Raw genomic sequence first — 21,851 nt, forward strand, 5'->3', positions numbered from 1 at the left:
TGCTTTCCTAATGCATGCAGAGGGCTGGAAGAGAGGGGTGCCATTTCCACTGCCTTCAGGCTCTAAATCTGGCCTCATATGACGCTCGTGAGCTGTTGGCGAACCGTCTGGCACATTGAACAAGACAGAATGTTCTTCTAAGAGAGATGCTATAGCTCACCAGTAAGTTCCCAAGCAAGAATGTATGGCCTGTTTTATGCAGGAAGTCAGACTAAATGACCATAATGCTCCCTTTTGGGCTTAACAGCTATGAATTTGCTTACATAGCCCCATGCCCCAGCAGGATCTGCTCCAAATGGCACAGGGGTTGAGAGAGTCTTTCATGAACTCTATTTCATAGAATTCTGCAAGGTCAGCATCACACCCACGCAGAAGTGCACGAAGGGCCAACGAACAATCAGCATCCACTTCACCCCATCAGCTGCACCCTCCCTCCTAGGCAGCAACAGGCCCTCGTGCATACTAGAGATCTCTGGTTATGCCATAAAATAATAGAGAAACCCTCATTGCTAATACAGTAAAAACCCAAATGTCAACAGCTTGTCTGACATGGCAAATATTCTGTAGGTGGAAATGAAATAATTAGCTCTCTGTAAGACAGGCAGCTACAAGCTTGCCAATATTCTTTATGAGAAAAGGGCACTATTTACCAGGGACTTGAAGTATAATAGATCATTTTCCTGGAACAAAATAACCTCCAAGGAGAAATATTTGGAATAAAAAAGATCAATCCCCATCAGCAGGGGACGAGGCAGCAAGACAATAGGTGAAAAAAACCCCACACTTATTTTTGGACTTCACAATGGATAGCTTCATCTATAACGAAGCATGAAGACAATAATAATCATACCACCACCACCAAACTCTCATATAGTACTTTTCATCTGTAGATCTCAACGTGGTTAGCATCGTTATCTGCATTTTCACAGATGGGGAAATTGAGGCACAGCGAGGGGAAGTGAATTGCCCAAGGTCATGCAGCAGGTCAATGACAGAGCCAGGAATGGAACCCATCTCTCCTGATTCCCAGTCTGGTGCCATATTCACACTGCCAACATTCCCATGTTGGATGTATGTTGAAATGCAGAGTTCCTGAGAGGCTGGAATGGAGCTTGGTAACAGTCTTTTCACTGCTAAGTAACCACTTCAACCATACTCCATGCTGGCAGCAGCCCACAGTCATCACCACATGAAGGTACCCTCCAAAATAAATTTGTTGTCCCAGTCCCATTCTTTGTGGCTACATCACAGAACCACCATCACAACAGCACCCTGTTGGCTGTCTCAGCAGAGAGGCTAAAGAATAAGTGGGTCATAAAGCGATGCTGTGAACAATGCTATCACAGCAGTCTCATTATTACCTTGTGTTCCCATCTGCTGTATCCACCGGATGAGCTGCAGACTTAGGCTTGGTCTACACTACAGAGTTAGGTCGACCTAACTATGCCAGTGTCTACACTACAGCCTTGCTCCCGCCAATGTATGTGCCCTACTACACCCGCATAGTAACTCCACGAGAGGCGCAGGGCTTATGTCAGTGTAGTAAGGGCAAGGCAGTGTCTGTGTTTACAATGTATTCCTTACATTGGCTGTTGGCTAGAGCCGTGAAATTGACAAGAAAGCCTGGCTCCTCAGCTGGGCCTCCGCTGGGAGCGGAGCTGTCCCGCAGGCTCCTGGCTTGGGCTGCCCCTTGGGTTCCCTGCTCCCCACTGGGAGCATGGCAGCCAACTGGACTCCAGGTGCAGATCTCCCCGCCAGAGGCGAGAAGCCCTGGGCGGTCCCCCCTCCCAGCAGGGACTGAGAGCTGGAAAGCAGCTGAGCTCCTGGGGGGGAGCTGTGCAGAGCTGAGACCCTGGCTCTCAGCCCCTCCCACTGGAAGTGTTTCTGGTAAGCATGCACACCACCGATAGAAGTGCGGGCACCAGCCACTGTAGTAATTACTACTGTGGTTATAAGTAAACCCAACATAGGTTGACTTAGATTGTAATGTAGACACGCCCTCAGACGACGCTCTTCATGGCAAAGGCCATCTGTATTATACATCTGCACAGTACCTAGCACAAGGAGGCTGGGGTCTTTAGGTGCTAGCACAAATACAAATAACCAATCCTGCTCCCCTCTGCACTGCAAGATGGGCCCTGAATCAGGGGGCGCTGAAACACACTGGCAGAGGGAGACATTGGCAGCACCTTGCATTGCTGCTCTTGGGTGCAGACAGGCCTTTAACCTCAAAGGCACCTTCCAAAAACATTATTTCCCCTTAAATAAACAAACGTTTAAAACGCTATTTTGAGTATCTGAGCACAACTGCTAGTCTGTGCTCTGTCACCTGGTTTAGTAACCAGGGAAAGCTCCCTTCTTTGCATTGTCGGGATTAAATAAAGTCCTTCTAGCTGTGCAAGCCACTAAAGCACAGATCCATATCCCAGGTACTCCTCTGAGTCAGACTCACATTCTGAAGTAGCAGAACACTTTCTTGAACTAATGACAGAGCTGGGGAGGGACATTCCCATTCGAGTTCAAAACCAAGCACAACACAGGTTGAAACACTTCCAATCTAATCAAATGGGTGCAAAAGGCAAAGACAAGTGCATTCCCCCGGTAAGCCATAGTTATTTTCTTTGGACATCACAGGAAGTTTAACTTCCGGCCCACTGGCGTTTCCACTTTCTGACCTGTCAGTTTGATTACTCTCATTACTCAGCTTCCCCATGGGAAGAATAGTTCAAAAATACAAGCAGGCAACAGATTCCACTCACCGCTCTGGAGTCAGATGGAGCACGCCTATGGCTACTAGGAGCTCCCATCTTTGTGACGGGATGGGTCACTTATGTCACCTCACGCCAGGGGCATGAGAACTGCAGTATCCTGTTTTCAAAGGAACAAAGCTGCATGGCTCCACTTTGTATTGAGGTCATCACAGGGAGGATTAAAGGCAAAGCCTGACGGGTTTTTCATGAGTCTCCCCCTTCCATCTGAGTGGCCAATCCCAGTAATTAGTGTGTTTGAGATTGTGCTCTGGCCATTAAGTGCCCAACTGCAGAGTTTGCTGCTGTGGTACTTATCCCGCTGCTCGATGCAGACCAGAGGCAGACTGGTACAGAGAAACCACCTCTCCCCCTTTGCTGTGCCCTAAGAGCTGAGCTAACATGCTTGGTCTGAACACCTGGGACAAAGCCTTCACTGTTAGAGGGTTCTCAACTGGAATTTGCTTCCCACACTGATCTGATATGGCTTGAGTTGGCTGGCCTTCAAGGAATGGTTTAAAGGTCCCTCCACTCACGCTTTTGCCTGACAGGATGAGGACTGAAGATTTAATAGCTAAACACTCAGGAGGAGCCTGTCAATTTCAGTTAAGATTCACCAATTTGAACAGACCAAGGTTTGTGTCTAGAAGGTGGTGGGTGTGTTTTTAAAGGAATCACAGTTTAAGATTCGCTGAATTACATCAAGCACACGTTTCCTAACATTTTACTGACACGATAGAGTAAAACTGAATTTTAAAAATTTTACTTAGTTATGATACTGGCTATTCACTTTTTGCACATATCTATCAGCATTTCACAGTGGAGAGCCACTAGTTGGTTTCCCTTTTGTTTCTAGTCAGCTTTGAGCTTTAGATTCTCCTAAGCGATCACAGTGCTAGGATGCTTGGGTTGGAAACACAGCAGGGAAAATGTTTATTTGTATTTCTTAATTGTTTTTATGGAATAGTTTTTAAGTCAATGGAAATATTTCCATGGCTTTCAAGGCTTTGTAAAAGCACTTTTAAAAAAGAAAAAGAAAAAAGAAACCTTCAAGTTGAGTCCAGAGAGGAACGCTGCAATTTATCACTCATCACAGGATGGGCTCTCAGTTTGGTTTTGAATCACTGTAATACGCCCACCTGGAAGCACCTTCATTAATATCAATTTATGTGCAAAATTTATGTCCTTAGCATTTCATTTAATAAAATCAGTGATGGTGCAGGCAGGGGGTAACATGGTGAGATGGGATGGAGGTAAATCCTATCTATAGCTCCCTCAAATTTATGGGTAATGAAATTAAGTTCCCAGGCTAGTCTTCTGAAAGTGTTGTGCAGGTTTCCTTTGAGGACTGACAGGTCAGATATAGAGGGATCGCTTTGTGAGAACAGGTCATAGGGTGTTTTTATGAACTCACACAGGAAAATGATAAAACAAAAACAAAAAAACACACATCTCTCCGGTACAATAAAAACTGACATTCACTAGATGACCTAGATAAGGCAGAATCACCCCACCTCAAAGATAAATATTCCTGCTGCACCTGTAACTTTAAGTTTGTCAGTACCTTGGAATGTACGACTTTCTGGTCATATACCAGGTGTGGTAACAAGCATTAGAAGAGGGGACTGGAAGACTCAGTGGAACAGTGAGCCTGTGGTAGCAAAATAGTATAAATTGTCATGGCTCTACTGATTTCAACACCAGCTGAGGATAAGCCCCCAGGTCTTGGGAATTTCACACTGAGCAAAAAGCCAATCACTTGTTTAAGCAACCTGCAGGAGCCAGTTTGTGCTACTCTCTTCCAGTCCTCAGAGGGAGCTACTTGGATGTCAGAGTCCAAACAGAAAAGGAGTACTTGTGGCACCTTAGAGACTAACCAATTTATTTGAGCATAAGCTTTCGTGAGCTACAGCTCACTTCATCGCATGCCATCCGATGGTCCAGGGACATCTACATCGAACACATCACCGGCCACCGACAGTACCAGGTGTGAGCCACAACGACATCGTGCATCAACTATGAGAAAGGGACAGAGATACTTTTTCCATTGGACCATAATGAACTGGAACCATAAACTCACTGAACATTAAATCTCACCAAATGAGGATAAATCCATCCTCATCATCGTATCCATTCATTGTACTCCACACCTGAACATAGCCATTATATGAACAACATACCCTCATATCCCAATGTCTGTACTTTGACCCGTTAACCTTTTATCCCCAATCGGGGATATTGCATATTATGTATTCCTTACACCACCCAATACTAAACCGAACTTCGCACCCCTTGATAATCTGTACCTTATTCCCTGATAACCAGAAACTTCTATGCTTAAACTCTGTACCGGTTTTAACATATTAATAAAATTATTAAATTGGTCTCAGGAAAAAGCCTATTTACATGATAATGGGGGTTTCCTTTAGTAACCCACAGTTTATAACAAAGCAGTAAAAGTATCCCACCCACAACTTACTTCAATTAGAACTTCACACCTTATGGAAGAGCTTTGTAGACATTAATAGGGGTTAAAGCAATAGGGTTTTATACAAATTACCCTAAAAACCTATTGATTTAACTTCGGTTTTTCAACCCACCTGGAAAATTCTATAGCTGGGAGATATGAATGATCCTCTATCCATCCTATAGAATGGTCCAAGAAACCTATAGGGTTCAAGCCTGGTTTTACTGAAAAAAATCAATGGAAAAACTCCCACTTACTTCAGCTGGCCCAGGATTTCACACAGAGAGGTTCTAATTCTGTATTAAGTTCACAGGACTTTTCTTTTCAGGATGCCAAAGGGATATATTTGTTACTGTTAAAACAGACTGTCAAGCTGTAAGCCAGACTCCCTCTCTGCAGGTCAAAAGTCAGGTGCTCCGAATAAAGGCTGGTGGAGAAAACATCAGTCCAAGAGAAATTCCACTCCCCCCCACAAAGGATTTTTTATTCCCCCCCTCCTGCCCTCCCAAAAGAGAACACACACTTAAACAGGTGGAGACATCTGAAAGTAGGAGACTGCAAGCTCCTCTGGCCCAGGGCCATTCCTTATCTGCTCTAAGCATGTCTACAGCTCCTAACGCATGCAGTGTCTAGAAGTCAATAAGCAATGAGGAAGACAGAGCATCCAACAGCTGCTATAGTCTCTCTCCAAGAAGAGAAATGTCAGTAGTGCTGATGCCAAGCATTCAAAAATCATGAGGCCTGGGCCCCAAAGAGTTGTGAGTTTATTTTTAACAATAGATATTGCGGGCAGGTGGGGGGATTGTCTTCAGGTTCCTGAGCCCATAGGCTGCACTCAGGTCACGTTTGCAAGCTTTTCTCCCCAACCACAAGGGCTATAAACTTGCTTTTATTTGCACGAGGGTCTCCACTTTGGTTTAGAGCCCCAGTTCCAGCAGCTGGGCTTTAAGAAAAGCACACCAAACATCACCAGGCTCGCGATAAAAGTCATGGGAGGTGGCAACACTGCAATTATGGGAGCTTCTTGGGGCGGTTTATAAGTAACACAAGCTTGCTTAGCCCTTGCCCAGAGCAGAAGAAAGTGGGGTGAGTCAGTAACTACTGGCACGGTGCATGGAGCACAGCATCACGGTGATGTATTATAACTTAAAATCCCTCATACAGAATGCTGTAATGAGGCCAGCTCCATCCCATAAAGCTCACTGTGGTTTCCAAACTCAGCACTGCTTTCACCTGTGGCCTGCAGCAGGCTTTCACGCTCCCACTCGAGAATGCAGGGGTTTCTTTTCACTCAACTTTGTATAGCTCAGGGGTTGCCAGGGACCAAAATGAGGGTGAATAGTTATTTTAAATGAACCAGGGTCGGGAGCATTTTATACACCTTCCACCGTGCAGAAGTTAGCTCCACAAACACTGCCCTTAGTGGCCTACCAAAACCTGGGAACGGCAAGGGCAGTGACAGGGGCTCCCAGCAACACTGAAAGCAGATGCTGCTGAATCCCAGGTTTCTTCACGTCTTTTCTTTATTAATTCAGGAGCACTTGCTCTATCCACTCAGTTACCTGCTCGAAGCTGGGGCCAGCACTGGAACATGGACTTCAGTCCATTGAGACTTCAGTGTCTGCGTCACGCAGGCTGCAGCTATAACCTATGCACCTTCTCGAGACAGACAGACAGACACACACAAAACGGGTCCGCTCTACAGCCTTAGCGAAGAGCCCGTTGGCTTTTAGCTCATGCGGTAGAGGCTCGTGCACGAAGCTCCAGACGTCCCCGGTTCGATCCCAGCCACCAACGACCAGGGTCCGTCAGCATCACACAGCAATAAGATGTTGGGAGCAGAACGTGCCACTGACAGGGAGGCTGAGTAAGTCATGTCCTCCGCACCAGCCAGGCAATGCCCTACCGCGCCTCTACACTTGGGCATGCGACTCTCAGAATCCTGGGGAACCCCACCTCGCTGCCGATACGGCACAGCACTCCCATTTCCTTCTGCTGGAGAGTTCCAATAGCACTTTGCTCCCGCACTGACCGCCTGAGCCAAACATTTTATCGGTTCTGCTTCTCCGACTTCTGAACACCTCCAGAAGAAAACATTTACACACCATTCTATTTAACAGACATTTACGTTCTTAAAATAACAAAAAAAACCCAAAACCACCCCTATCTGGATGCAAACATTCCCCTGCAAAGTCTGCAACCCGAAAGCTGCAGCCTTGTACTTGTTGCAAGAAAATCTTGGAAATGTTGTTGAGTGAGGCTAGGCTCTTGGGTGGGTTTGTACTCCGGCAACTAGCCTGAGCAGTGGCCACACTGCTATTTTTGGTGCACTAGCTTCATCAGAGTTGGCACATGTCTAGCCAAGCTGGGAATTACACCTCCTAGCTGCAGTGCAGATGTAACCAGAAGTGGAACTGCCTGGCCTCTTTACTTCCACCAAGCCCAGTGAAACTCAGGAGTATTCAAATGAACAGCATAAATGATGAAAGACAAATACCACTTGCAAATAACCAAAAATAGGTTGCTGGCCACCTAAGAAGGAACTGAGGTATAATAAGATTTCCCCTCCTGGGAGGTTTTGATACAGAGGTATCTTGTTTTATTAGTTTCTAAAGGACTGTTTAATTTTAGCAGGCAATGACACGTTACAGAGTTTTTTGCAGAGAAAAGCAGAGCAAAGGGGAAAATGCAGAATTTCCTACAGGAAGGAAGGAAAGCTTCCTACAGAGAGAGGAGGTCAAAAGAACAAGCTGATGTTTTAGAAAACAGAGGCCAACAAATAAATCAGGAAGACTAGTTGAAGTGCGGGGAAGCTGAAGGAGGTAGAAATGGAGTAGGGAAGGTGTAGAGTAAGACAAGTCTGATCTCTAATCCTGAGCTCGTCAGTTTGTTTGACTTTTTGATTTCTGGCAAATTCACAATGTCAGTGGATTCCCTCCTCAGGAGGACTTTTGCCTTTCACTTTGGTGGAACATTAGAGATTTATTTGATGCTTGAACCTAAAGTGACTCTTAAAATGGAGATCAGTTGCCACCTGAAGCTAGTTCTCAAGACAACGTGCAAGCCACTTCCCTTCAGAGTTGCAGCGCTCTTGGAAAGGAGGGTTTCAGACTCACATTTAAGAGCTCATATGCTGCTCATTTAACCTGCATTTATGGCAAGCCACGGGAGACGGGGGAGAGCGTTAGTGAGCTTCTCAGAAAGGACACTGATACATGCTGGCCTGACAGGCTTCGGTGTGGGCTGCATCCTAGCACGCAGCCTAACGTGAAGCAAGAGACCCTGGCTTTGGCGTTTCATCTCGCAGATGCCAGTGACCTTAGCAGCTAGCAGAGTGCTACATTCAGATTTCAGAAGCCACTAGTTTAACAGCGAGGGTAATTAATCATTGGGACAACTTTCCAAGAGTTGTAGTGGATTCTCTGTGATGGGCAATTTTTAAATCAAGATTGGATGTTTTTCTCAAAGCCATGCTCTAGTTCAAACAGGAATTAATTCAGGGAAGTCGCATGGCTTGTGCTACGCAGGTCAGGCTAGATCACAGTGGTCCCTTCTGGCCTATAACCTATGAATAAAGATAGAGTCTTCAGGAATCTGCTGGGGAGGTTGTGAAGATGCTTGAGGGGAAGGGCATTAAGATTGCTCTGGAACACAGCATCTTGTATGCTTATGGTTTGACATTATAGCCTTGGAGGCTTCTAGGGCCACCCAGATGTAGTTGCAAGAAGGGGCAGCCGTACTGGCAGATATGAACAGAGAGGGAACAGAATACATTGGTGAAAGATCTACATACACCCCAATTTCTGGAGCCCCATCCTCACTGACATGTACACCACAGTCTGAATCCAGGAAGGAAAGGGGGGAAATCTTCTCTAGCCCCACAACCCCTTCTACCCTCCCTGCAGCCGCACGCTGAATATCAGAGGGTTTTCCTCTAACACAAGGGGAACGATTACTAAGAAGTGTCTGGTTTCAGAGTAGCAGCCGTGTTAGTGAGCTGTAGCTCACGAAAGCTTATGCTCTAATAAATTTGTTAGTCTCTAAGGTGCCACAAGTACTCCTTTTCTTTTTAAGTAGTGTCTGTTGACAGAGAAGGAACGGGGTTGGGGGGGAGGAAGTGTACCATTATGGAGCTGTTCTTCCAGTTTTATGGTAACTGGCCACTGAAGTAACCAGTTTGATTGCATTTTATGTTACAGCAACAGAATGCCCAGAAGTTTTAAGCGTACATGCAAGGAGGCCCATTCCAGGTGAGGGCTTTCACATTTCCTAGAGCTAAGTTCTTAGCATTGGTTCCTAGTGCCACAGAAGCCTAAACTGTAATAGCGACTCATGCCGTTAAAAACCTGTCCAGATTCCTCTTAAATCAGGTTCCATAATAAGAGGGGCTGGGTGGAGGATTGGGAGGGGGAGGAGGGGGAAGAGAGAAAGTGGGCTTTTAAACTTTTCTGTAATCTCCAAACAGGAAAACGAGGCTCTTGCCCTACATGAGCACTTGTGACTGGACAGAACATCCAACCGCTGTGGTGTTTTTCCTAAGGAGAGAGTCTCGAGAGCTTGTCTGGGCTATTTCTAAGCAGCTCGTCCAATGAGAAGAAGAAATGAGGGAGACACGGTAACTATGAGAAGGGTGTCTAGTGCACACTTTGTGCCTTGTTCGCAACTCCCAGAGACTTTCAGAACGTCAGCGGCTCTACGGAGGTTGCTTTGCCATGAGCCAATGTGTTTTGGCTTCCCAGCACAGCAATGAGAGAATGAAGAATGTACAGAAGAGGGGATGGCATGCAGTAATAGCCTCTTACCCACAGTTTGCTGTCATGGTAAAATGCTCCCAGGAGCTTGACAATGTATGGATGATCACAGGTCGCCAGGATTTCAATCTCCACCATATAATCCTCCAGTTCCTCGTCATTCTTAGTCTCGATGACTTTTGCAGCAGCTAATGCCCCTGACTCCTTATTCTTGGCCTGTAATGTAAAACCCACAGTAAGTACATGGACCTAAGGAAAAAACAATATTGAGGCTTTGGTGTTAACCCAGTCTCCATTCTCCCAATTCTCACCCTCAACTCCTTTAGGAATTGCCTGCTATAAAAGTGGGGAGAATCTGCAGATGCAGCTTTGCTACACAGACACAGTGGATAGGATTACTGATGTAAGGGGACAAAAATCCCTCTTACCTTTCTCCAGTTTCTTGGTCTCTGCCACTTCACTGCAGGAGGGAAGATGCTTTTCAAGAAGTCAAGAGAGAGCCCCCATCAATGTTACTGTGAAGGAGTTGGAAGCTAAGACAGTCCCATAGCATAGGAGGTAATGGCCTGATTTTCAGAAGTCCTATGGGATTCAAAAATCCCCTTGGTTTTGGCAGGAACTGCAGTCCTCAGCATCTCTGAAAACGCTCAGACCATAAACAATTACAAAGCAGGGCCTGCTGCTGTACAGCTCTGAATCAGCTCCAGCCTTGGAATTTCCCCACTGCTTAGCATACATGCTTAGCATTTGCCAATGTAGCGGTACCTAATGGAGATGGGACCTGCAGGCAGCTGTTTTCTTTTTTTTGGGGGGGGGGGGGCGGGAGGGGGAGGAGAACAGGGCAAAGCAGCAGCAGAAGTTAAATCTAACTTTCCTTGACAAGCCAGCACCTTATGTTTTATTGATCTTTGTTGCCATGACACTTCTGGAAGCCTTAGATCACGTTGGGGAAGATATGAGATATACTCCCTTGCCCACATCCTCCAGAGGGCTTGATAAGGGCCAGACATACTAGCAACAGCTTTGTTTATCTCAAGCTGCACCACATCAGCTGAAGTGTTCCTCCCCTTGTTCTCCTTCCCTCCCTGCTTCTTAAAACAGATCAGCATGCAATGTAACTGAAGCAGCCAGAAATGACATGCAGATTGCAAGCTTGTCTCTCACCAACAGAAGTTGGTCCAATAAAATATATTACCTCCCTCACCTTGTCACTCAAATTATTGTCACTCTCAGTCGAGAGAAACAAGCTCTAATCTACACTTGCATCCATTATACCGTACGCTACCAGTGAGGGGAAATGCCAACATATGCAAATAGGCAGTATGGTCTTCTCTTTTCACACAAAGCATCAGCCTCCGTCACACCAGCATCTGTGATCTGAACTACCCTGCCCCCAATGTATTATCAAGACCATCCCTGACAGGTGTTTGTCCAACCTGCTCTTAAAAATCCCCAATGATGGAGATTCCACAACCTCCCTAGGCAATTTATTCCAGTGCTTAACCAGTCTGAAAGTTAGGAAGTTTTTCCTAATGTCCAACCTAAACTGCCCTTGCTGCAATTTAAGCCCATTGCTTCTTGTCCTATCCTCAGAGGTTAAGAAAAACAGTTTTTCTCCCTCCTCCTTGTAACAACCTTTTATGTACTTGAAAACTATGATCATGTCCCCTCTCAATCTTCTCTTCTCCAGACTAAACAAACCTAATTTTTTCAATCTTCCCTCACAAATCATGTTTTCTAGACCTTTTATCATTTTTGTTGCTCTTCTCTGGACTTCCTCCAATTTGTCCACATTTTTCCTGAAATGTGGCGCCCAGAACCGGACACAATACTCCATTTGAGGCCTAATCAGCACAGAGTAGAGCGGATGAATTACTTCTCATGTCTTGCTTACAATACTCCTGCTAATACGTGCCAGAATGATGTTTGCTTTTTTTGCAACAGTCTTACACTGTTGACTCATATTTAGCTTGTGATCCACTATGACCCCCAGATCCCTTTCCGCAGCACTCCTTCCTAGGCAGTCATTTCCCATTTTGTACGTGTACAGCTGATTGTTCCTTCTTAAGTGGAGTACTTTGCATTTGTCCTTACTGAATATCATCCTATTACTTCAGACCATTTCTCCAATTTGTCCAGATCATTTTGAATTTTAATCCTATCCTCCAAAGCACTTGCAACCCCTCGCAGCTTGGTATCATCCTCAAACTTGAGTGTACTCTCTATGTCTTTATCTTAATCATTGATGAAGATATTGAACAGAACCAGACCCAGAACCGATCCCTGCAGGAACCCACTCATTATGCCCTTCCAACGTGACTGTGAACCCCTGAGGATTACTCTCTGAGAACGATTTTCCAACCAGTTACGCACCCACCTTATAGTAGCTCCATCTAGAGTTGTATTTCCCTAGTTTGTTTATGAGAATGTCATGCGAGACAGTATCAAAAACCTTCCTAAGTCAAGATATACCACATCTACCGCTTCCCTACTATCCATAAGGCTTGTTACCCTGTCAAAGAAGGCTATCAGGTTGCTTTGACACGATTTGTTTTTGACAAATCCAGGCTGTTACTTATAATGAGGGAGGGGCCTGAGCAGCGGATGTATTTTAGTAACTGAAGCCCCATACACACTGCTGCTCTGTAAGGAGGTTATTGACAGGGTGGTTCCGCTGTTCGCAGCCACGCCATGCCAGCAGCAGGCTGCTTGAACATTGAGCATCAGCCAGGAATGCTTGCGGCATTATTTTTCTTATTACTTTCCCCTTCCCAAGGCCCCAGAAATAATTTAAGAGAAAGCTTATGCTCAAATAAATTGGTTAGTCTCCAAGGTGCCACAAGTCCTCCTTTTCAATTTCACTTGGCTAGCAGTACATTCAGAGCAGACCAAAGCAAAGGTGAGAGCCCACAGAAAAAAGCTTCCCTTCAAGGCACAGGACTGCTAGCATTCTTCACCCAAGGGGGAAGGGACTAGCCCTCGACTATCTGACTCAGGAAGCCACACCCTGCACAAAGACTGTTTTCACAATTTCAGAAAATCAACTGTTTGAGGGGTAGCAGAAATCCCTCTCAAGTCACCCAGTCTATTTCCCTGTCAAGGCAAGAGTCCTCCCTATGGTGTATTTCTAGTGCTCTGTCCACTCTATTTTTAAGTGTCTCATGTACACTGTATGTTTACCCCTCCATCTGAACAAGCAGGGGAACCTGGCGCAGAGTATTCTAGGCAGGCAGGCAACTGCTTTCATACAAGAGTTTAGCATGATGCATTCAGCCATGACCTGAGAGAGGGGGGAAGTCACATTTCTGTGCGTTATTGTTTGAGGGGGGAAAGGCTGGCAGGCTCCAATTATGATCTACCTTGTTGCTTTCTCTTTTTATGTATCTGTTTGGAAGGCCTATGCAGAGAGCTTAGAAAAGGATTAGTTCCCGACATAAACAAAGGAGGTCCAGCTGAATCAGTCTTACTCAGTTTAGAGGATACAACCATATATTGAGTAAATGGCCTGGCAGAGGATAAAAGAATGGGGGGGGGGAAGGGGGGAAACTGCATGAAGCATGGAGAGAGTTTACCGTAGAAGAAAGTAAAGTCTTCTCTCTCCAAGCTGGACATATTTGCATTCTAGTGGTTTTAGAAGAATCCAGCACTTGCTGACCCAAGTACACCCTAAAAGGATGAAGTGGGTGGTGACCCCATTTCCATTAGGACTTGTGTAATTGCTCCAAGGTCAAGCTAGTTTTACACGGGTGCTTCTAATTTTTTCCTCTTAAGTTTTAAAGAATGAATTACCACCAGGACACTGAAAGCAATGGGCGGGTAAGTGGACCGGTGGGAAAAACAGGAAAGTGCTGCCTTCCAAATCGAGTTATTTCAAAAGAATGGACAATAATGACTGTACAGAGCAAGAATAAATACCCCCATAGAGCCTCTGTGTGCGTTAGAGGCTGGTGGAGATCTGGGAGAGGAAGTATGTGCTGTGAGAAAAGGTGTGGCTTCCCTTTGTGGTTACAACACTATGCATGCACTTCCCCTCTGATCAAGGCCAGTCAAACTCAACATCCTCCAGTGCCCCATGCACTTGAGAAGCACCCAGAGGCCTTGCATTCAGCTGTCCTCAGCAGTGGCATTGTTTATAGCTTCTGTCCTTGAATTCTAGATGGGTTCTCCCTGGCAAGAGGGGACATTGATCACTGTGCATCACATCCAAACTATTTTAACGATGAGCCTGAACCAAAATCACCAAACTTTCTTGGGTCCTTTTAGTTCAGATCCAAGGCAAGAGAGTCCAGCTGCATCTCTAATACCATTGCCTCTCCTCCATGCTGGGGGCAAGGCCCCTTCCAGCCCTACATTTCCATGAGTCTATGCTGAATAACCCTCTCTAGTGCATGCATGCTCTCATAGGTTACAAGCCTCACATCAAAACACTGGGTCCTGTCCACCCCCCACCCCCACACACACTCTATGCATTTGCTTTCTAGGGCTTCCCACCATCATGAACCCAAATCCTCTTCTCTCCCCACTCCAAGATGGAAGCCAGAGTGCATTTAGAGGACTGTATTAATCACTTTAGAAGGGCCAGAAAGCCCCACCAGTAAGCATTCAGAGCATCATGCAATTCAAACATTCATTTTAATGTGCAGCAGCCCATTTACAATATAAATATCAGAGAGTAGAAGGTGAGCATTCAGCAGGTGTGAGGGGAAGCCTGTCTGCAAGGCTGGGGGTGTTTTTCCACAGACTACTCCAGGGAGATGTATTGCAGTACAGTTGCCATCCCTCAGCGGCACTGCTGACTTCTGCAATTAGTTCAGCGAACAGAGTTTCACTTGTGCAGGGAGCCAGAAGCCCCAGATGGAAAGGCCCTCCCTTCCTGCCAGTTTTTAAGAGGGCCACCAGATAAAGCCTCCTTTTGGCAGGCGTTTAGAAGGTGCATTTGTCGCACAGCAGCCCCTCTAATTTCAGATTTGCACTGAGGTGCCATATGCAGTGCACAGAACAGCCGGGGGGAAGGAACCCCTGCCCTCTCCTAGGTGCTTAGTTGTCAAGCCCTCCTGCATCCCCCATCCCCTGGTCTGTATTCCACAGCAAGGGGCCTTTGCTCTGATGCAGCAGATAGGAATTCTGGGGAAGTCCCAAATTTTTTAATAGGGATATTATTGACATAAATATGATATTTACTACCATAGCCAGGAACATGAGCCATTGTACTAGTGTAATTTTATATTGAAAATTACGAATGATGAGGCAGAACGTTGCACTGAAAATGCAGAACCACACAGCAGAAGCTGCAGGGATCTTCTCAAAAGCTTCAACTCCGAAGCACAATTCTGCTCCCCAAGGAATGGCTTCTACGGCAGATTCCACAGCCCTGCTGGTCATACGAGGCATGGTGACACACCCACCGGCAGAAAGAGAGACAGTGCTCAGAGCACCCGTGTTCTGACCCAAGGGGAAAAACCTCAGAGCAAGGACACAACAGCCCAACTTACAAGACTGGCCAAGGCACTACCAGGAACTTGCTAGCAGAGACCTACAGGACACCCCTGCTAGAGAGACTTCAACCACGTTAAAGGCTGCTTAGAAGCTTCACAACATTGAAGAGTTGGAGCTTTGGCAGATTTGAGCAGGAGGTCTGCTCCCAGCTTGACCACTAACTGTGTGTGAAGTGTGGGCAAGCCACTTCCCTCTCTGCCTCAGTTTGCCCAACAGTAAAAAGACTGCAAGGCCTCATGAAATTAGGGATTGCAAAGCAGCTCAAAACCTCCAGAGGATCAGTCTCTATGCCAGTGAGGGGTGTTACTATGACTAACAGGCTGAGCAACCACAGAGCAACTCCTCTGTTACAGTCTCCCTTTAGGTATGAGCAATTCTTATTCAGAAAACAGGATGTTTAGGAAAATATATGCTTATGTATCCATTTAGATTGAATACTTCATGAAATACTTGTGTGGGCTGGCAACTCCTCAGGGCAGGGATGTCTTCCCTGGCTTGTATCTAGCCAAAACCAGTCAGCACTAACAGACTAGCACCCAACGGCCTACAACTCAAAGTGCACAGCCCTATTAAAGAGACACAGTAGAACAGCCCTTTAGACTGCACCCCTTGAGCTGCAGGTTTTTTAAGTGCAGTGTAGACATACCCAATGAGACTTTAAGGATGTCCCCAATAGGGTTAACAGCACAGGGACTGCTAGCTTTCCAACCAGGCCTTGTACTTTAGGCAGCCCTGCAGCAGTTACATTTTTGACCATCTCAGCTTCCTCATCTCTTCTCCCACTTCCATTAATGGGGAGACTACTGGTATCGGTTCAGGGACTACGAGGCTGAGCAGCAGAGACAGAAAGAGCAGAGCCCTCTCTCCTCCATGCCTGCAGGCCATCTGGGGCAGGGAAGGCAGATTTACTGAACACTGCCAGAGGAAGCTCCGAAGTCACATTTCAGAGGAAGTCTGCGTAAGAGCAGATAACTTTGAGCCCATAGTCAGAGCGCCTGCTGCTCCCATTTCAAACCCAGCGAACCAGTGACTCAAGAAAGGGAATCTGTATGTCGAAACCAGCGCTGCCCTGCGGGCCCATTGTTCTAAATAAGCAGCACTTACACCAGAGGGTCTCAAAGAGCTTCACATAAGGACAAAAAGAAAAGGAGTACTTGTGGCACCTTAGAGACTAACCAATTTATTTGAGCATGAGCTTTCGTGAGCGACAGCTCACTTCATCGGATGCATACCGTGGAAACTGCAGCAGATATTATATACACACAGAGAATATGAAACAATACCTCCTCCCACCCCACTGTCCTGCTGGTAATAGCTTATCTAAAGTGATCATCAGGTTGGGCCATTTCCAGCACAAATCCAGGTTTTCTCACCCTCCGCCCCCTCACACAAATTCACTCTCCTGCTGGTGATAGCCCATCCAAAGTGACAACTCTTTACACAATGTGCATGATAATCAAGTTGGGCCATTTCCTGCACAAATCCAGGTTCTCTCACCCCCTCACCCCACCGCTTTCCGGGGGGGGGGGGGAAGGAGGGGAAATGAGGCACACAGGCAAAGTGATTTACCCAAGAACATGCAGGTCAGTAGCAGAGCGGGGAACTGAATTCTGGTTTCTGGACTGGGAGTCTAACCCCTATGCACTGAACTACGCTGCCTTCCCCAAGTGACTGCACTGGAGAGGCCAAATCCAAATCTGCTACAGTCAGGCGAGTTCTCTTCTACGGAGTTCCACGTGCTCACTCCAGATCTGAATTTGGCCCTAGGTCCTCCTACTACATGAGCTTTAGAAAAATGGCTATAGCATACATCCCAGAATTACACTATACATAAGTCACATTTACAATCCCACTAAGAGGTTTGGAATTCAAACCAATTGTTTCCAGTCACGTTCATAAGAATATTTTGCACTTATACCATCCCCTTGTATGCTTGAAGTTAGAGCTACTATTACCTGCCAACTTCACCTACACTGCGCTGAATGACACGGCTACATCTCCACAGTCTGACAGCTGTATCACGGATCATCGACCCACCCAGCCAACCTAGAAAGCAGCTTTCAGGACACCAGATGCCCGCAGACCATACCATCAGACTTGGGCTGTGTTCTGGTATACAGCATTTCTATAACTTATGGCTGGCCATTTCCCTGAACTCTGCTTGCTGGAGTTTTGCTAGGCATGACAGAATACAACATGGACATACTTCCACACAGATTGGTTTTCACTCTAAGTGTGTCACATGCTTGCACTGCTATCCATACAACTACAGTTCAGATTTACAAGACAGACCAGTGGTAATTTGAAGTCTCAAGCCAACTTCCGATATCAATTTCCACATTAATAGATCAGAATCTGCCCCATAGATACGGGGGGGGGGGGGGGGGGCAGGAGAAGAGAAATCATGTGAAGGTAGACTGAAAACCAAACAATTATAAACAAGGAATCTGTGTCCATCTAAGTTTCTGACCTTGGAGCCAGTACAATATTCCTAATAGTAATGAGAACACACATCTCCGGGCTGAGTAACTGAAGCTATAATCACTCTCTACAAACTGCCAGCTGTAAGAAAAGGGTCATTAAATGTAACTTCTCTACTGCCTTGTGTTACATGTAATCTGGCTCCCCTGCGGCCTGCCTCAGTTTCCCTCTCTGTAAAATGTATCATAAGGGGGTTCTTTTTTAGGGGTGGAGGGCACTGAGAAAGCACCAGAATGGATCAATGTTGGTAAAGCACCGTATATGCATTTATTGCTTGAGCCATGCATTAGGATTGATGAGGAAAGCATTTTGGACTATGGGAACCTACTGCTCCCATTTATAATGCAGACTTGTTAAACAGCAAAGCAATTTGGGGTTCACCACTCTAAAAGAAAGCATAGTTTAGCCACCAATCCACTGTCTTCAGCACACATCTCCCCAGCTATAGGGGCTCCAGAGAAGGAACATCAGCCAGCTATCCAGCCAGAAAAAGTGCTGGTGCATGAAGAAGTAGGGAACTGAAAAGCATTTCTGCCCTCGAGTAAAATACTCTCAGCTGTTCAGCATTTAAAGAGCTAGCAGCATTTCAGAGGCAGTCAGTTTTTCCACAGAAGTTCACCAACGTAAGAGACCTTCAGGAACTTCAGTGCCCAGATGCCAAGAATATAAACTGCCTGATACCAATCTGATTATGAACCACAGCAGCTTACTCCAAAGTGCATCATGTTGCGCCTTTAAGCCCACACTCATGGCCATTTTCACACCAAGGTAAATTTATCCCTGGACTGCTGCTTAACACTGAAAAAAGTAGAGAGCTGCCACCGGGGTGCCCAGATTGTACTGACGAGCGATGGATGGAATTATAGCCCTGGTATTTGAAATCCTCAATGCTTTTATGACCAGCACCCACCTTTCTGGAGATTAAGTCACTAAGCAGCTGAGACTGACAGCTTTTGAAAAAAGTAAATACAGAAGGAAGATAGCAGCATGCACTTACCACTGGGAAACGTATCAACTAAAAGTCACCCACTGAAGCACATCTACAGAACCAAGCAAAGGATCAGAATCTAAGGTTACAAGGCAAGAAGAGGATTTAGTTGTAGTTTTGTAGAGAGCGAGGTGGCTGCCAGCCATGTTACAGCTGAACACACTGGGAATATCCAGAGCAAGAGAACATATTTCTAGGATTACACGCAAGAGGCAAAGGCAAAAAAAGTTATTGCTCGTGTTATGGACATAAGGAATAAAGACTGAATACTGTAGAAGAAAGGATCTCTACCAAGGACTATGTATAAGAAATGTCCAATCTTCTTTCTACATATGGCCTCCCCACCAGACAAGGCAAAAGGGTTGGTCTGGATTCCAGTAAAACAACCCTGTAGAATGCAGAAGTGAAAATACTGGATTGCACAAAACCTAGTCTAAGTGAAAGGCCAAAGAGATCATCATCTCATGAGCTATTGCAAAATTCAGAGGCTGACAAATCCATCCAAGAACTATTAGAAGTGCATTAGAATGCACATTCTACCAGAGGCCAGGTCTTGCTGTCCATTGAAAGAGAAGGGAGTCATGGGTATGGAGGTGATGTAAGGATAAGGCTCCAAGTGAACTTACTCTTTTTCATTATAAAAGGAGAGATCACTACTGAAAGCATTTTTTTTAAAACAAAGCTTTATCAGTACTATAGCACATTCTTCCTCCATTTGCTTGTCAGCACTTCCAAATTACCCACTTACTCCTCCCAAAGCAAAGGCTGATCTTTCTAATGTTGTACTGGAATAACATTACTCCATTTTCAGGGTGCAGTTTGCATTTTCTATCACTTCTTCCCTCCCACTCCTCCCCCCCCCCCCCCCCAAAAAAAAAAAGGCTTTTCTCTGTGTTGAGAGGAGTTTGACGCTTCAAATCTCTTTGAACAGGAAAGTCCAGTTACTTTGTTTAAAACAAACAGAATGTATGTTTATCCTCTCTCATCAAGCGCTGCATTTCAAGGTTGATAATCTCAATAACAAGACTTTGCATGCAGCATGGTCACATTGTGTAGATCTAGTAATTGCTCGTTCAGATATTTCTCAGGGACAACACCATGGTTAATTGCTTTCAAATGAACTTAGCCTGAGCTGTCTGCATCAATAAATTAACGCACTATAGAGACCCTAGAGTTAATGTTCATATAACAGTCAGATAATCAATGAGAGCTGAAATTAGTTTCCTAGTTGACAAGCCCCGTAGAGTCACTTAGGTTTGTCACAATAAATGATGTATTTTTATACCCTCTGAACTCAGTGTTTGGGACCACCCAGCAGAGCGCTATGACAAACAGCAGAGACAGGGATATTAAAAAGGTCAGTGCTGCAGAATGAAGCACTAAGGATGCAACAAGAGTCTCGTGGGATTCCCAGCACTCTGCTGGGAGGCACCATGGCACAGGTAAGCCTAAACTCACGCTGGAAGGGCAGAGAGACTGATCTGTGAGTGAAACAGTGAACTCCACAACAAAAACTCGCTTACTATTGGCAGGGGAGAAGAGATATACACCAATATCCTTTAGTTGTTGCTTTTTAAGAGGAATCCCCACCCGCTCCGCTGGGTGTTGGAACTAACACTTGTTAACACCTGGTAGTAAAATGAGACCTTGACTGACATTACCCAACTCTTTGCATGCAATGACGTTGGTCATTCATGTCCTTTGTCCGTTCTGTGCAAGCAGGAAAATGGAGTGGTGGGCACAACCACTGTGCCAGGTGACTATGAATCCATTTGTACAAAAGGAGTGAAAATCCGGCCCTATCCCAATCAGTGAGAAAACTCCAATTGACCTCAACAGTCTGAGGTTTTCACCCAACACGTCACCCTCATTCTAACCTCGTTACCTCTACCAAAGCAACATGCTGGCAGTACTGAGTGAGCCAGCCAGCGTGTGTGTGTTAGGTTCTTACCCTACGTTCAGCTGAATCACTGGGGTTTCAGATCTCTAGTACAAGAGTTGACCAATAAATCCTCCTAAGGGAGCTGTTCCACCCACAGGAAGAGGAGGGGGAAGTACTTTCCTGTAAAAAGGGATTCAAGGGTTGCTTTATGAGGAATTTTATACAAAAGATCGTAAGCATTAAGGTGCAAATGCCCAGTCATTCCCTCTGCACATGAAAGGAGGAAGATTAATAGCACTGGGTAAGAACCCGTCTTGGGACAACAAGAAACACTGGTAGAGCAGGCCTGATTTGTATTTCCTTCCTACCCCTCTTCAAATGCAAGTCAGCGTGGAGGTTCAACACTCCCTACTATTTTGAGCCTACTGGAAATGAGGCCTACCTAGATAGGCTCATTAACTCTCTTCATCACCCCACCTCTTATAATCCTCTCTACCTTCAAAAGCACCACCCTAAACCATCAGCAGGCTAGACCTGGTAAAATTTTACCCCAAACCAGAAAGAGGAAACCTTACTCTACCCAGCAGCCATTGCTGCCCGAGCACACACACAAGTGCTTTCATTTCTGTTCACGTGTTCCTATTTGTGCCGCAAAGCTTACCAACATAAAGCCCTCTCTCTTATTCTTGGACCGCTGTATTAAATTATGGTGACCACCACTGACCTGTATAACTCTGCCTCTCTTTGAACAAGCATTAAGCCGGGAGCTTAACAACACGTTTCAATTTAAGGCTCTGTCTGATCAATTCTTTCCTCAGTCTCCTTGGCATGTTTCCTTCCCTGCTATCCCCATCCTTGTTTACTTATGTCAAATCCTTCAGTGCTTCATTTGGCACTAGATTCACTGGGAGAGAAATGGAGTGCACCATAAATCATGTGCAATGACTGCTCCAGTTACCAGGCTATGAGTGAGGGAGGGTAGCTTGTTTCTAGGGTCTATCTTGCTACATGGCCTTTCAGGAAGAGACATGTGTGTGTA

At 45.7% G+C, this 21,851-nt stretch overlaps 1 protein-coding gene across 4 annotated transcripts in view; it reads right to left on the reverse strand.

Moving 5' to 3' along the window:
- Window positions 1-21,851, reverse strand: part of STK10 (serine/threonine kinase 10) — a 71,569-nt gene that overhangs the window by 42,490 nt on the left and 7,228 nt on the right. Inside the window, exons 2-3 of one of the 4 annotated variants that reach the window (XM_073355806.1) lie at window positions 20,882-20,992; window positions 10,017-10,181 (exon numbers count right to left, since the gene is read on the reverse strand). In XM_073355806.1, coding sequence (XP_073211907.1) covers window positions 10,017-10,103 — 87 coding nt within the window. In that variant the 5' untranslated portion in view covers window positions 10,104-10,181; window positions 20,882-20,992. Of the gene's footprint in view, window positions 1-4,624; window positions 4,764-10,016; window positions 10,182-10,393; window positions 10,534-20,881; window positions 20,993-21,851 lie in introns of those variants that run through there. The other 3 variants (XM_073355807.1, XM_073355808.1, XM_073355805.1) reach the window with 3 other exon arrangements.

This window comes from Lepidochelys kempii, chromosome 8, assembly GCF_965140265.1.
Source record: "Lepidochelys kempii isolate rLepKem1 chromosome 8, rLepKem1.hap2, whole genome shotgun sequence".
NCBI classification, from domain to species: Eukaryota; Metazoa; Chordata; order Testudines; family Cheloniidae; genus Lepidochelys; species Lepidochelys kempii.